We start from the raw sequence: 13,298 nt of genomic DNA on the forward strand, positions 1-13,298 counted from the left end.
CCACGCCGGGGTTTTTGCCTCCGCGACCGCCAAAGCCGCAAGCTGAAGATGAATACCATCAATATCCTGCTTCTGCAACAGGATAACGATCCTAAACAAACCTAAAAATACACAATGGACCACCTCAAGAGGCGCAAACTGAAGGTTTTGCCATGGGCCTCACAGTTCCCCCGACCTAAACATCATCGAAAATCTGTGGATAGAAAAGAGCAGTGCATGCAAGACGGCCCAAGAATCTCACAGAACTAGAAGTATTTTGCAAAGAAGAATGTGCAAAAATCCTCCAAACAAGAATTGAAAGACCCTTAGCTGGCTACAAATAGCATTTACAAGATGTGATACTTGTCAAAGGGGGTGTTATTAAGTACTGACCATGCAGGACCCCAAACTTTTGTGCACACATGCAGCACACACGCACTTACAAAGTCATAGACACACACATGGTGGGCTATACACGTGTATCCATGTGCGCACGCACACACACGTTCCACACGGAGACTCCTCTCCCCTGTCCTCCTCCTCCCCCAGAGCAGCTGAAACAGGACACCGCTCTCCTGAGAGAAAGTATTTTCTGGGGCAGGAAGACAGGCAACACACACTGCGACACACATTGCGACACATGCTCTCTCCTGTGAGGCCCCTGACAGAGACGAGAGAGCAACAGAGATCATGAGAGACTGGCTATTTCCAGGGTAGACCTGGAAAACCATCTAATTTGACTGTGCGATTATCATTAGGAAGCCTTAATTGGGGATCTTGCAATCAGAAGAACCAGGTTAGACCTGCTTCGAGGCCAAATGGATCTATTTGTGAAAATGAGAACAATGTAGCCTGGGTCGCTTATACTGTATGAGACTGCCCAAGTCAGCCAAGGACACGGTTCCTTGGTAGAGCAAAGTGTGAGTGGTTGAGAATTGAGAATCTGGTCCTCCCTCAAATCTTACTCATGGCCAGTGGTGTGGAAAGGAGGCCAAAGTGAGTTTTTTTCTCAACAGTAGAGCAACTTCTACTGTGCTGACTGCAGTCATCACCGTGGTAATTACAATTCCTTTCTTTCTGCTGGCCCCCTAAAAACAAGGTGATTTCCCCAGCGGTTCTGTCAGGGCAGTGTAACACACACCCCAAGCACCACAGCCACACATACACCCGCACACACAACCAAGATAGCAAGTCGCTTCCTGAACGTAGCTTGTAATGAATTAACACTTCACTTTCGATGAGTGGTGAGGAGATTAAACATTTAAAAGTCAATCTACCTATTTCCTCCTCTCACCATCTCTCTCCTGTTCTGCTCTCTCCGTCTTCCTCCCTCTTTCCAGCTGAGTATTGAGTTTTCTTCCTTCAAACTTTCTAACAAAAGTACAAATACACACACAGACACAAAAAGGTTTTTGAAATACTTTTTAGGGTCTGGTCTACAATTCACAGCTGTGTGTTACGTTTTACAGCTTCAATGCATATTTACTAGGGCTGTCAAAGTCAAAGTCATGTGACTTTGACTCCATCTCCCGCCCTGAACACGCCCGTTTTTAACCATAAATGGTCAATGCAAAGTACCTCATGAATGCTAATCCAGTATATTAATTGCCCTGGCATGCGATTGTTCTTACGTTACGTTGAATCATGGCGTCAGGAGGGAAAAGAACGAAAAAGCGCAAATTCTCAGACACTGACATTGAATTACTTGTAGGCGAGGTGGAAGAGCGAAAAAACACATTAGGCCTATTTGGTGGCCACAGCAGCGGGATCAGCAATAAATAAAAAAGCAATGCGAGGTAATAATTTGAAAACAAAAGCGTATCCGGAAACACAGGTTTCTTCATGCCGGTTTTGTTATGAACAGTATTAAAGTTTGGACTGATAACAAGGACGTAGTGTAGCAATTGCACGGGAGCTTATTTCCAGTTTTTGACATATAATGATATTCACAGTATTTGTAAATGTAGTTTAGTTATAGGCTACACTGTGTTTTTGCATCTAAAGGTAGGATATGTGATGTATGATCCTGTATTCCATGCAGTCTCCCCTCCTGCACTCCCCTAGTGGACAATCTGATGGTGAGACAGCGCTGAATTTTGATGTAAAGTTTTAGTTGGAATGTACAAGGTTTTTATGGAACAATTATCACTCAGTACAAAGCAAATAACACTGCTGGATGTAATCTTCATGATAATGATGAAATCAAGTGAAAAAAACGTGTGTAAGGAAAACAAAATATAACTATTACGAGTAGTCGTTCTTCCCACATATACTTTCTGCAGTCTGAATACAGTACGGTCATTTGCGTCGCCAATTCCAACTGTTTCCAAAATTTGCGTAGGCCTACGGGTGGGTCAGAGTTTGCGTGGAGGACCGCACAGTCTCCCGTCAAGTTTGTTTTTTTATAAATCACAACCTTTGCGTGGAAAGTGGCGTACGCGCATTCCACCCAGCTGCTAGTCCAAGCACTTGTCCTCTCAAAGTTGACTACTGCAACTCGCTGCTCGCCGGTCTCCCAGCATGCTCAACCCGCCCTCTCCAGAGGATTCAGAACACAGCAGCCCGCCTGGTCTTTAATCTACCCAGACGCTCCCATGTTACCCTGCTCCTAATTTCCCTCCACTGGCTTCCCATCACGGGCCGTATCAGATTCAAGACCCTGGTACTGACCTTCCGAGCAATTCACAAATATGTGTCATGTGTAGATAAATTTTAGCACAGGCAACAGGTCATAATCCCAGAATCGTGTGGCTTAAAGAGTGCATGGCTGTCCATCATTGATTTGAAAAAATGGACATTGAATTAATTTAGCCTGGCACTCCAAGCTGTACGTTTGTACTGTAAGTCTGAATTGTCCCCAGGGGCATTAGGACCCAGACGTGCAACCTTGGTCCTGACACCCATGTACCAAGATAGACCCCTCTGTATATGCCTGGCTCTCCTTACTCAACCAGTCTCAAGTTAGACATTAATTTGAATCTAAATACTGCATAATCCATCCAAATCAGCAACCAAACAGGAAGATGAGATGGTGGTTGAGGTGGGATGATTTGAGGTTTTTATAATATATGTGTGTTCGTGTTATAAATGTAACTGGAAAAAGGCTACCATCCCCAAGGAGAAAGAGCCCTCTCATTTTCATACTTTTGTGAAGAAAAATAGAAGATAAGAAGTAAAGATGCGTCAAAAGGCAACCATCACAGGCAAAAGGCAACCATCAGTGAAATAACACCGTCCCACTACGAGGGCTTGGAATGGGACTTTAAGGATGGGGGACGGGAGGGGAGCTTCATCCTAGACGCAGGGTAGGGAAGGAGAAGGGGGGGGGGGTCACAAATGCAATACAGATACAACCCATGACCAACCGCTGGCAGTGGGGCACTAGCTCATAGCCTCAACATCTGACTTTTTGTCTCTCTCACTGTCTTTTTTCCTCTGTTAAAGTATGTCTCTCTCTTGCTCCTCTCTCCTCCCCGTCTTGGTCTAGAGTTTGTCGTGGATGAATGGCTATAGCATCAAGAGGGTGCCACACACGGGAGGCAGGGATGAAGGGAGGGCTGGAGAGGGACAAGGCTGTTGACCATCTGCTGTAGACAGGGGAGCTGCGAGTCAGGCCAGGCACCATGGATAGGCACCAGAGTTTCAGACAGCCTTGTGTGTGTGTGCGCATTTCTCATTTCTGTCATTGTGTTGCTCATCAGAATTGCTTCCTCCCTGACTTGCTCATTCCAATGTTCTAAATAACGGTCCCTAACTCAAGCACACAACGATTACCTTTCATTAATACCGCATTAGCGAGCTACGATACAGAAAAGCTAGCAATTTAAAATGGCACGGGTGAGCAGTATCTACTCTGAGAAGTGAGTGTAATCAATTCAACTCGGTCACATATTGTCTCATCATTATGTTAAATGGTTCTGTTATTATTATTTGAATATATCTATATCTATCTGTGAATATATATATATATATATATATATATATATATATATATATATATATATATTGTGATATCATGAGAGGCTTGACCACTAAGCGGGGTGTAGGGCAGTGCGTCACCACAGGACAGTGCAGGCAAAAAATGCTTTTAAAAGAAGAATCCGCTTTATTCTATAAAAACCAAAATCTTTCCGGAAGCAAACATAAGAGGTTTTTAAATGCAAAAACATAGGCTTCATAAACTTGCTCCTAACTGGAATCCTACTACCGTAGGTGCAAAAATTTAAGTTCCTCCAAAGCAAAACAAAGTTTGCTCCATGTACCAGCCCGCCTGCCTGGTGTGTGTGCCCACTCCTTTCTCCTCTCTCCATCCCACACCTGAGCTCCCTCGTTAATCAGCGGGCTGAGGCTTTTGCACCCTTCTGAGGAGAGCATTCTGGGAGATGTAGTGTACCCGGCAGCCATCTTGTGGCGTGATAGCCACTCCCGGAGAGGAACGTAATGCCCCTCTACCACACGTCCTCTCGTGATGCCACAATATATACAGTATATATGTATGTGTGTATATGTATGCATATATATATGTTATTAATTGTATTCAGGGCCGGAGTGGGGCCACTTTTCAGCCCGGGAGTTTTAGCCCCAAGACCGTTTTTTGTATACTAAACAGGGCCGGATGCAGCCTGCTTTGACTGTGGGTGCAGTGAACTTTTCTGGGGGGTATTATGATTACAGAAAGGGATTGTATTATTTTTTATATTGATAAAATTTTTGAGACTGCTTAACGATCCGAGTGTTAATCAGGCACGGAGCCAGACGTTGTAAACATTCGGAGCTTTGCCCCAACCTAGGACATATGGGTCTGATGTGATGCAAGATAGGCACTTCTGCACTTAATGCGAGCGCGCAACGCGCGTATTTGAGCGCAAAATACTTTTTTGAGCTTTATGTAAAATAAACAGACGTTTTTCAATTGGTAAAACCTTGTCTTGTGATGCCATCACTCCGGCCCTGCTTCCATCCATCCTCCCTGACGCGTATTGTTATGGTAGGGCTGCCCCGAGCTAAACTATAACTAAAGAGCTTAACATTAACTAAAGAGCTAACAGTACTGTAAGATATAAAAAGATATAAACAAATATAAAGTTACAAAATATAAAAAATAGAATTAAATACAACTAGAGAGGGTACAATTTCTGGGGAAATTGTAGGGTGTGCTTGCTTGCGTCGGTTGCACAGGGGTCCGTTTTTGAATGACATTTTTACAACTGATATTTCTGTATATTTTATATAAAAATGAATACTTATTATTTATAAAGATTACATAGATTTAAAAGCATTTTTTTTGCTGCTCATTTACAACTGAAAATACGAGTGAAGTGTAGAATGAAATAGATGTCTTCTCATTTCCCCTGCAAGAGGCAGCCTCAACGTTGAATCAAAACGAATAAATTTGGCAGACCGGTGTAAAAATTGACCTAATCTCTATGACTTAAACGTCATCTTAAGTTTTTCCCTTCTCATGATATTTTCAGGCATTTAGCCTACTCATTGCATTCATTCATTAATAAAGAACCCCCTTTGGAGATTATTCTACGACGTTACCCGGCAGCAGAAGATGGAATCGCGATTCAAACAGTACCATCTGCTAACTGAAAATATGCCCCCCAAAACGTAAATAAGCTTGACATTTATTTAGTGCAAAATCGCTCATTCATAAAAAGCTCACTGGTAGCGATCATTGTCAGTAACAACGCAAAATGCGATATAGCCCTGTGTGGAGAAGCTGCCCCGGTACATTGTACTACTACGGTAAAGTACTAGACTACTGTTCGTCTTGGTAGCGATTGCGTTGGTTGAATTGGATTTAACGTTCCGTTGTACGGTTTAAGATGAAATTAATTATTTTCATGAACAGATTGACAATGTTTAGGCTGTGGCAATGAAGTTCAGGTTAGTAGTTAGATAGACTTTTGATTTAAGTAAGGGGAGTGCCGAACATGTTCTGTCGCCGTTTGACTTCCTAAACAGCTGTGTAGTGTAGATGTTTTTGTAGTGTGTCTCGCGTAAGCTACAGCGTTGCAGTGAGCTACACTGGTTTGAAACCACAGGTAATGGTAATTTCACCAACAAATCGTTTACTAATGTCAGAATAAATCCTACAACGAAAATGTATATGTGAGGAATGTTTATTTTAACGATTGAAAACAGATAACGCTACATCATAGACCACTGTAGTATGTGTTGCCCGGGCAACACAGGCTAATGTCATGACGCTAATACTTCAGTGAAATAGTAGACTACTGTTTCCGAAAGTAGATGTACTTCCTTAATAATATCAGCTTATACTGTACATTACACATCACAATTGTGTGTCATATCACAAAGTAAAATGAGTAAATAGTTATCACCCTGGCCTCTTTGCTTGTGGCGTTTCTGCAGCTGCCTTGCAGTAAAGCTATAGTTAGCCTAGCTATCCCCCAAGTTAACAGATGCGAAACGAATGTTCTGCCAAAGGTAGTCACGTGTTTTCGTGACGTTAGTGACGTAGTGACGTTAGTAACGTCAGTGACTGTGGCTAGCAAATTAGCCACCGTTAGCTTCACTTTTCGCCACAAAAACTTAACTTGAGCCTAAACCATGCAACGGAACGTAAATTCCAATAGAAGGAACTCAATCGCTACTTTTGACACCTACGTTGTCTATGTAGGCCAAATATTGACTGAGTTTTAGGGGGCAAAAAGAAAAAATAATAATAACTAGAGAGGATACAATTTCTGGGGAAATTGTAGGGTGTGCTTGCTTGCGTCGGTTGCACAGGGGTCTGTATATTTTATATAAAAATGCATCGGGCCTACTTATTATTTATAAAGATTACATAGATTTAAAAGCATCTTTTTTTTGCTGCTCATTTACAACTCAAAATACGAGTGAAGTGTAGAATGAAATATGATGTCTTCTCATTTCCCCTGCAAGAGGCAGCTGACAGGCTGAATCAAAACGAATACATTTGGCAGACCGGTGTACAAATGGACCTAATCTCTATGACTTAAACGTCCTTTTAAGTTGTCCCTTCTCGTGATATTTTCAGGCATTTAGCCTACTCATATTGCATTCATTCATTAATAAAGAACCCCCTTTGAAGATTATTCTACGACTTTACCGGCAGAAGATAGAATCGCGATTCAAACAGTACCATCTGCTAACTGAAAATATGCCCCCAAAAACGTAAATAAGCTTGACATTTATTTAGTGGAAAATAGCTCATTCATAAAAAGCTCACTGGTAGCGATCATTGTCAGTAACAACTCAAAATGCGATATAGCCCTGTGTGGAGAAGCTGCCCCGGTAAATTCTACTACTACAGTACAATACTAGACTACTGCTGTGTTTGTCTTGATAGCGATTGCGTTGGTTGAATTCGATTAAACGTTCCGTTGTACGGTTTAGGCTGAAATTAATTATTTTCATGAACAGATTGACAAAGTTTAGGCTGTGGCAATGAAGTTCAGGTTAGTAGTCAGATAGTTTCCCTACTGAAAGACTTTTGAGTAAGGGGAGTGCCGAACATGTTCTGTTGCCGTTTGACTTAAACAGCTGAGGAGTTGTTGTTAGCTGCAGTACTCACACTAGTGTCTCGGGTACAGTAGGCTACAGCGTTGCAGTGAGCTACACTGGTTTGAAACCACAGGTAATGGTAATTTCACCAACAAATCGTTTACTAATGTCAGAATAAATCCTACAACGAAAATGTATATGTGAGGAATGTTTATTTTAACGATTGAAAACAGATACATCATAGACCACTGTAGTATGTGTTGCCCGGGCAACACAGGCTAATGTCATGATGCTAATATGTCAGTGAAATAGTAGACTACTGTTTCCGAAAGTAGATGTACTTCCTTAATAATATCAGCTTATATTGTACATTACACATCACAATTGTGTGTCATATCACAAAGTAAAATGAGTAAATATTTATCACCCTGGCCTCTTTGTTTGTGGCGTTTCTGCAGCTGCCTTGCAGTAAAGCTATAGTTAGCCTAGCTATCCCCCAAGTTAACAGATGCGAGACGAATGTTCTGCCAAAGGTAGTCACTCGTGTTTTCGTGACATTATTGCAGACCGGTGTAAAAATTGACCTAATCTCTATGATTTAAACGTCATTTTAAGTTTTTCTCTTCTCATGATATTTTCAGGCATTTAGCCTACTCATATTGCATTCATTAATGAATAAACAACCCCTTTGAAGATTATTCTACGACGTTACCCGGCAGTAGAAGATGGAATCGCAATTCAAACGGTACCATCTGCTAACTGAAAATATGCCCCCCAAAACGTAAATAAGCTTGACATTTATTTAGTGGAAAATTGCTCATTCATAAAAAGCTCACTGGTAGCGATCATTGTCAGTAACAACGCAAAATGCGATATAGCCCTGTGTTGAGAAGCTGCCCCGGTAAATTGTACTACTACGGTACAGTACTAGGCTACTGCTGTGTTCGTCTTGGTAGCGATTGCGTTGGTTGAATTGGATTTAACGTTCTGTTGTACGGTTTAGGCTGAAATTAATTATTTTCATGAACAGATTGACAACGTTTAGGCTGTGGCAATGAAGTTCAGGTTAGTAGTTAGATAGACTTTTGATTTAAGTAAGGGGAGTGCCGAACATTTTCTGTCGCCGTTTGACTTCCTAAACAGCTGTGTACTGTAGCTAGATGTTTTTGTAGTGTGTCTTGCGTAAGCTACAGCGTTGCAGTGAGCTACACTGGTTTGAAACCACAGGTAATGGTAATTTCACCAACAAATCGTTTTCTAATGTCATAATAAATCCTACAACGAAAATTTATATGTGAGGAATGTTTATTTTAACGATTGAAAACAGATAACGCTACATCATAGACCACTGTAGTATGTGTTGCCCGGGCAACACAGGCTAATGTCATGATGCTAATACTTCAGTGAAATAGTAGACTACTGTTTCCGAAAGTAGATGTACTTCCTTAATAATATCAGCTTGTATTGTACATTACACATCACAATTGTGTGTCATATCACAAAGTAAAATTAGTAAATAGTTATCACCCTGGCCTCTTCTCTTGTGGCGTTTCTGCAGCTGCCTTGCAGTAAAGCTATAGTTAGCTTAGCTATCCCCCAAGTTAACAGATGCTAAACGAATGTTCTGGCAAAGGTAGTCACGCGTGTTTTTTGTGACGTTAGTGACGCAGTGACGTTAGTAACGTCAGTGACTGTGGCTAGCAAATTAGCCACCGTTAGCTTCACTTTTCGCCACAAAAACTTAACTTACGCTTAAACCATGCAACGGAACGTAAATTCCAATAGAAGCAACTCAATCGCTACCAAGACGAAACTTTTGACACCTACGTTGTCTATGTAGGCCAAATATTGACTGAGTTTTAGGGGGGCAAAAAGAAATAAAAATAATAATATATATGTGAGAGAACAAAGGTTGTGCTCTCGCCGAAGGCTTGAGCACACCCAATAATATATATGTGACAGAAAAACAAAGGTTGTGCCCTTGCCGAAGGCAAAGCACACCCAATAATATATATGTGAGAGAACAAAGGTTGTGCCCTTGCCGAAGGCAAAGCACACCCAATACATCCTAGACCGGCCCAAAAGTGAAGCGGCCCACCGGGAACTCTCCCGATTACCCACCCCAGCCCTGATTGTATTATATCTATATATCATTATTTTATCATATTCTAAATTAGCAGTCTGTCTCTTTCGTATGCGTGTGTGCGTGTTTGTTCCAGAACCCGACCCAGGTGGGTACGGCTCTGCAGGTGTTCTTTAACCTGGGCACTCTGAGAGAAACCATCAGTGGGGTTGTTGGGGGGTACCAGAGCACCATACAGGACAACGTCACTGCCGCCCTGGACATCAAGAGCCTCACACAGCCCACCAGCTCCAGAGGTGAGTCTGTGTGTGACACAGAGATTGTGTGTTTTCCTTCAGCATTCATCACTGGGATATGTATTTCTAAAAAACGTATATTTGTGTGTTTGTGAGTGTTTTCCTGTTTAACTACTCTTGTGGGGACCAAATGTCCTAATACGATTGGTAAAACGTGAAAAACTTGACCTTTTGCTGGGCCCCATAACTTCAAATGCTTGTGTGTGTGCATGCATGTGTGTAATTCTGTAATCCAACGCTCTATGGCGTCCGCTGCCCGTGATACCTAGGTGCTCCAGGCCGGGCGGTGATGCCTACCCCGGGGAATACTGCTGCTTTCCGAGCAGCTCTCTGGACCAACCTGGAGAAGCTGATGGATCAGATCTGTGCTGCTTGTGGACAGGTGAGCCGACACCGTGCCCCAGGTTTGACCTATCAGTCTGGGTTTGGTACAGCAGCCCGGCTATCGCATAATAACCTCCTTTAGTCGCTCTAGTCCAGTTTAAATATTATAGTCAGTTTTAGCATATAACCGGGTTTACCATACTTACCAAAGGTTGGCATATTAGACTGGTGTATACTAGCCTCTTCTTAAATCTAATCAGGTCAAAATGTAATTTGTGTGTGTATATACTATATATATATATATATATATCATTCTTTTTTTTAAATTATTATTATATGTAGAGAGCTTTACTTAAGCTTAGTCATGTAAGCTCCCGAGTCCCAGCCTTTAGTTCTTAGAGAAGATGGCTCATTCAGATGTATTTGATTCATTATGAATCTAGGATGGTAGACTGTATGCTCTTGACTGGAATCAAAACACATTTACAGTCCTTCCCAATATTGTGGCCTTGCTTGAGTCTACCTAGACCGTTGTTGTTGGAGAGTATTGTACATGAGTTCTATTCCCAGGCCAGAGCTATCAAGCGCAGATACTTGTGGACCCCTGGCTCTTTAGTTATTGTTCTGTTTGTATACTATCCCTCGTATAAATTAATCTTGAATGTGTTTGTTTGTTAATTAAATAAAATAATAAAAGTATCGGTTTAACGTCATACCTTAAGGAATGGTGGAGCTATTTTGTAATTGTTTGATCAAGTCAAAATGCCTTTTTCAAATTGTTATTTTTTAGGAAAGTATTTTCTTCTTCATTCGCTCTTATTTCTGTCAAAAACAACTTCTGTGTGCTTTTTTAGTAGGACTCACTGCTAACACATGATTTTTTGTGTGTGTGCGTGCGTGTGTGTTTGTGTGTGTGCATGTGTGTTTGTGTGTGTGCGCAGGTGCAACACCTCCAAAAGGTCCTGACCAAAAAGAGAGACCCTGTCACTCACGTCTGCTTCATCGACGAGATCCTTAAGGTGAGACACACTCCTGCGTGTTTGTTCTGTTTGTATGTTTGTTTTCAGTTCAGTGTGTTTGTGTGTGTGTGTCTATGTACATTATGTACAGTATGTGTGTGTATGAAGAATGTCTCAATGTTAACTCGATTCACGTTAGAAGATCACACGCACCGACATGTGCAGTGACACACGGCCCTCAGTAGTACGGTGTTCATTTTAGGACATCTTCAGATCTCAGACTCAAGTGTCAGACTCAAAAGAAAAGGCATCAGGTCTCGGACCAAAAGTCGTCAGACTCAGGCGAAACGGCATCGGAGTAGGCTAAAAGTCAGTCTCAGAAAAACCTCTGTCATCTTCAGACAAAACAGCATTAGGTCTCGGAAAAATCGGCCTCGGACCAAAAGTCGTCAGTCTCAGACGAAACGGGATCAGCTGAAACGGCTTCAAACCAAACGGCCTCAGAAAAACCTCTGTCAGCCTCAGACAAAACTTTGTCAGAAAAAAAGTTGTCAGACAGCATTGTCCAGAAGCAAAAATTTGAGAGGCTCAATGGCACAATAACAGGCTGAGTAGTGCTGCAATAACAGTTCGAGATGCTTCAGTCCATAAATTCTGTGGGTAAATGTAAATAATTAATCTGTTAAATGTTACTCCTACCTAGGGCTATGCACAGTTTCAATGTAAAATAGCTATTTCAGAATTGCTAGGCTTAGGCCGAATCCCAATTCTTAGTCTTACCCCTACCCCTTAGTTTTGCGCATTCATGTGAGAGTAAGTGGTGTCCCAATACTCTTTTTGATCGAGTAGTAGGGCTAAGACGAAGGGGTATACACCCCTCAAAACCAAGTGTTTTCGGGAGCTTACTTGAAAACGAGGGGTATGTGAATACTGCGCAACCTGCAACAATGGCGGCCAGATCAGCAAGAATCTCATAAGTGTAATATTTTTGGCTTAAACAGGTGATTAAAAAATTACGAGTCTTGTTTTGTGCTCTACACAGTCCTGTACATATGTATTTGCAACCATGTTCTTAATTGAAACGTTTCAAAAAATCGATTGTTTGCTACGCTAACGTTACATTGCTGATTTGCACAACAGTCCCGCATTTCTCTGAATAGCCTTGAATGGACTCCATGCATGTCTACAGTTTTAACTGTAGACACACAATTCTTTTGGGGGAAAAAATTTAATGGACATAAAGAAAGTACCAAATCAATGGTACAGTAGTTGGTGTTGACACCCTACTTGCCTCAGGGGAATGTCCCTGTACTTACTGTAAGTCGCTCTGGATAAGCACGTCTGCTAAATGTAAATCTAAAATAATGTTTTCCCAGGTGATAAACATAATTGCCCTTAAAATTGGAAAATGCAACTCTCTCACACCCCACCTTGCCCCCAAACAACTTCCCCCATCCCCCCACACCAACCCCCTACTGTACATATTTTTGTATGACAACATTTGAATAACGTGACTTGAATAACTGACAAAACCGTACGTTTGACCGACAAAAGGCTCGGAGAAGATTTATTTCATTCGTTTGCCATGGCTGCTGTGTAACCAGATCAGTCCTGCCGTCTGACCCACTTCCAAGTGTCACCACCAGAGAGAAAGAGAGAGAGAGACAAGCTGCGAGACCATGGAAATGGAACACCTATCATCAGTATGATAATCGCCATCATCATAAGCCATCGCCGCCACCACCACCATCATCATCATCATCTGCTTCCTACACACCCTCCGTCTATCTTCAGAATCAGAATTTGTTTTTATTAGCATGTACGTTTTCACAGAAATTGAATTTATTGTGGTAGGAAGGTGCATACAATAAACATATACGGATCTTAATTTAAAAAACAATTGAATGTATAAAGAAAAGAAAAAAGTCTAATACTAAGGAGCTAAACTATAACTAAAGAGCTTAACATTAACTAAAGAGCTAACAGTACTGTAAGATATAAAAAGATATAAACAAATATAAAGTTACAAAATATATAAAATAGAATTAAATACAACTAGAGAGGGTACAATTTCTGGGGAAATTGTAGGGTGTGCTTGCTTGCGTCGGTTGCACAGGGGTCCGTTTTTGAATGACATTTTTACAACTGATATTTCTGTAT

The 13,298-nt window shown here is 41.5% G+C and overlaps 1 protein-coding gene across 2 annotated transcripts in view; it reads left to right on the top strand.

Annotated features, from left to right (window-relative positions):
• cog5 (component of oligomeric golgi complex 5) overlaps positions 1 to 13,298 on the top strand; it is a 122,951-nt gene that overhangs the window by 80,607 nt on the left and 29,046 nt on the right. For both annotated transcript variants that reach the window (XM_067255049.1, XM_067255051.1), the window contains exons 8-10: positions 9,696 to 9,855; positions 10,125 to 10,237; positions 11,121 to 11,198. In XM_067255049.1, coding sequence (XP_067111150.1) covers positions 9,696 to 9,855; positions 10,125 to 10,237; positions 11,121 to 11,198 — 351 coding nt within the window. The remainder of the gene's footprint in view (positions 1 to 9,695; positions 9,856 to 10,124; positions 10,238 to 11,120; positions 11,199 to 13,298) is intronic.

Source organism: Osmerus mordax, chromosome 17 (genome assembly GCF_038355195.1).
Source record: "Osmerus mordax isolate fOsmMor3 chromosome 17, fOsmMor3.pri, whole genome shotgun sequence".
NCBI classification, from domain to species: domain Eukaryota; kingdom Metazoa; phylum Chordata; class Actinopteri; order Osmeriformes; family Osmeridae; genus Osmerus; species Osmerus mordax.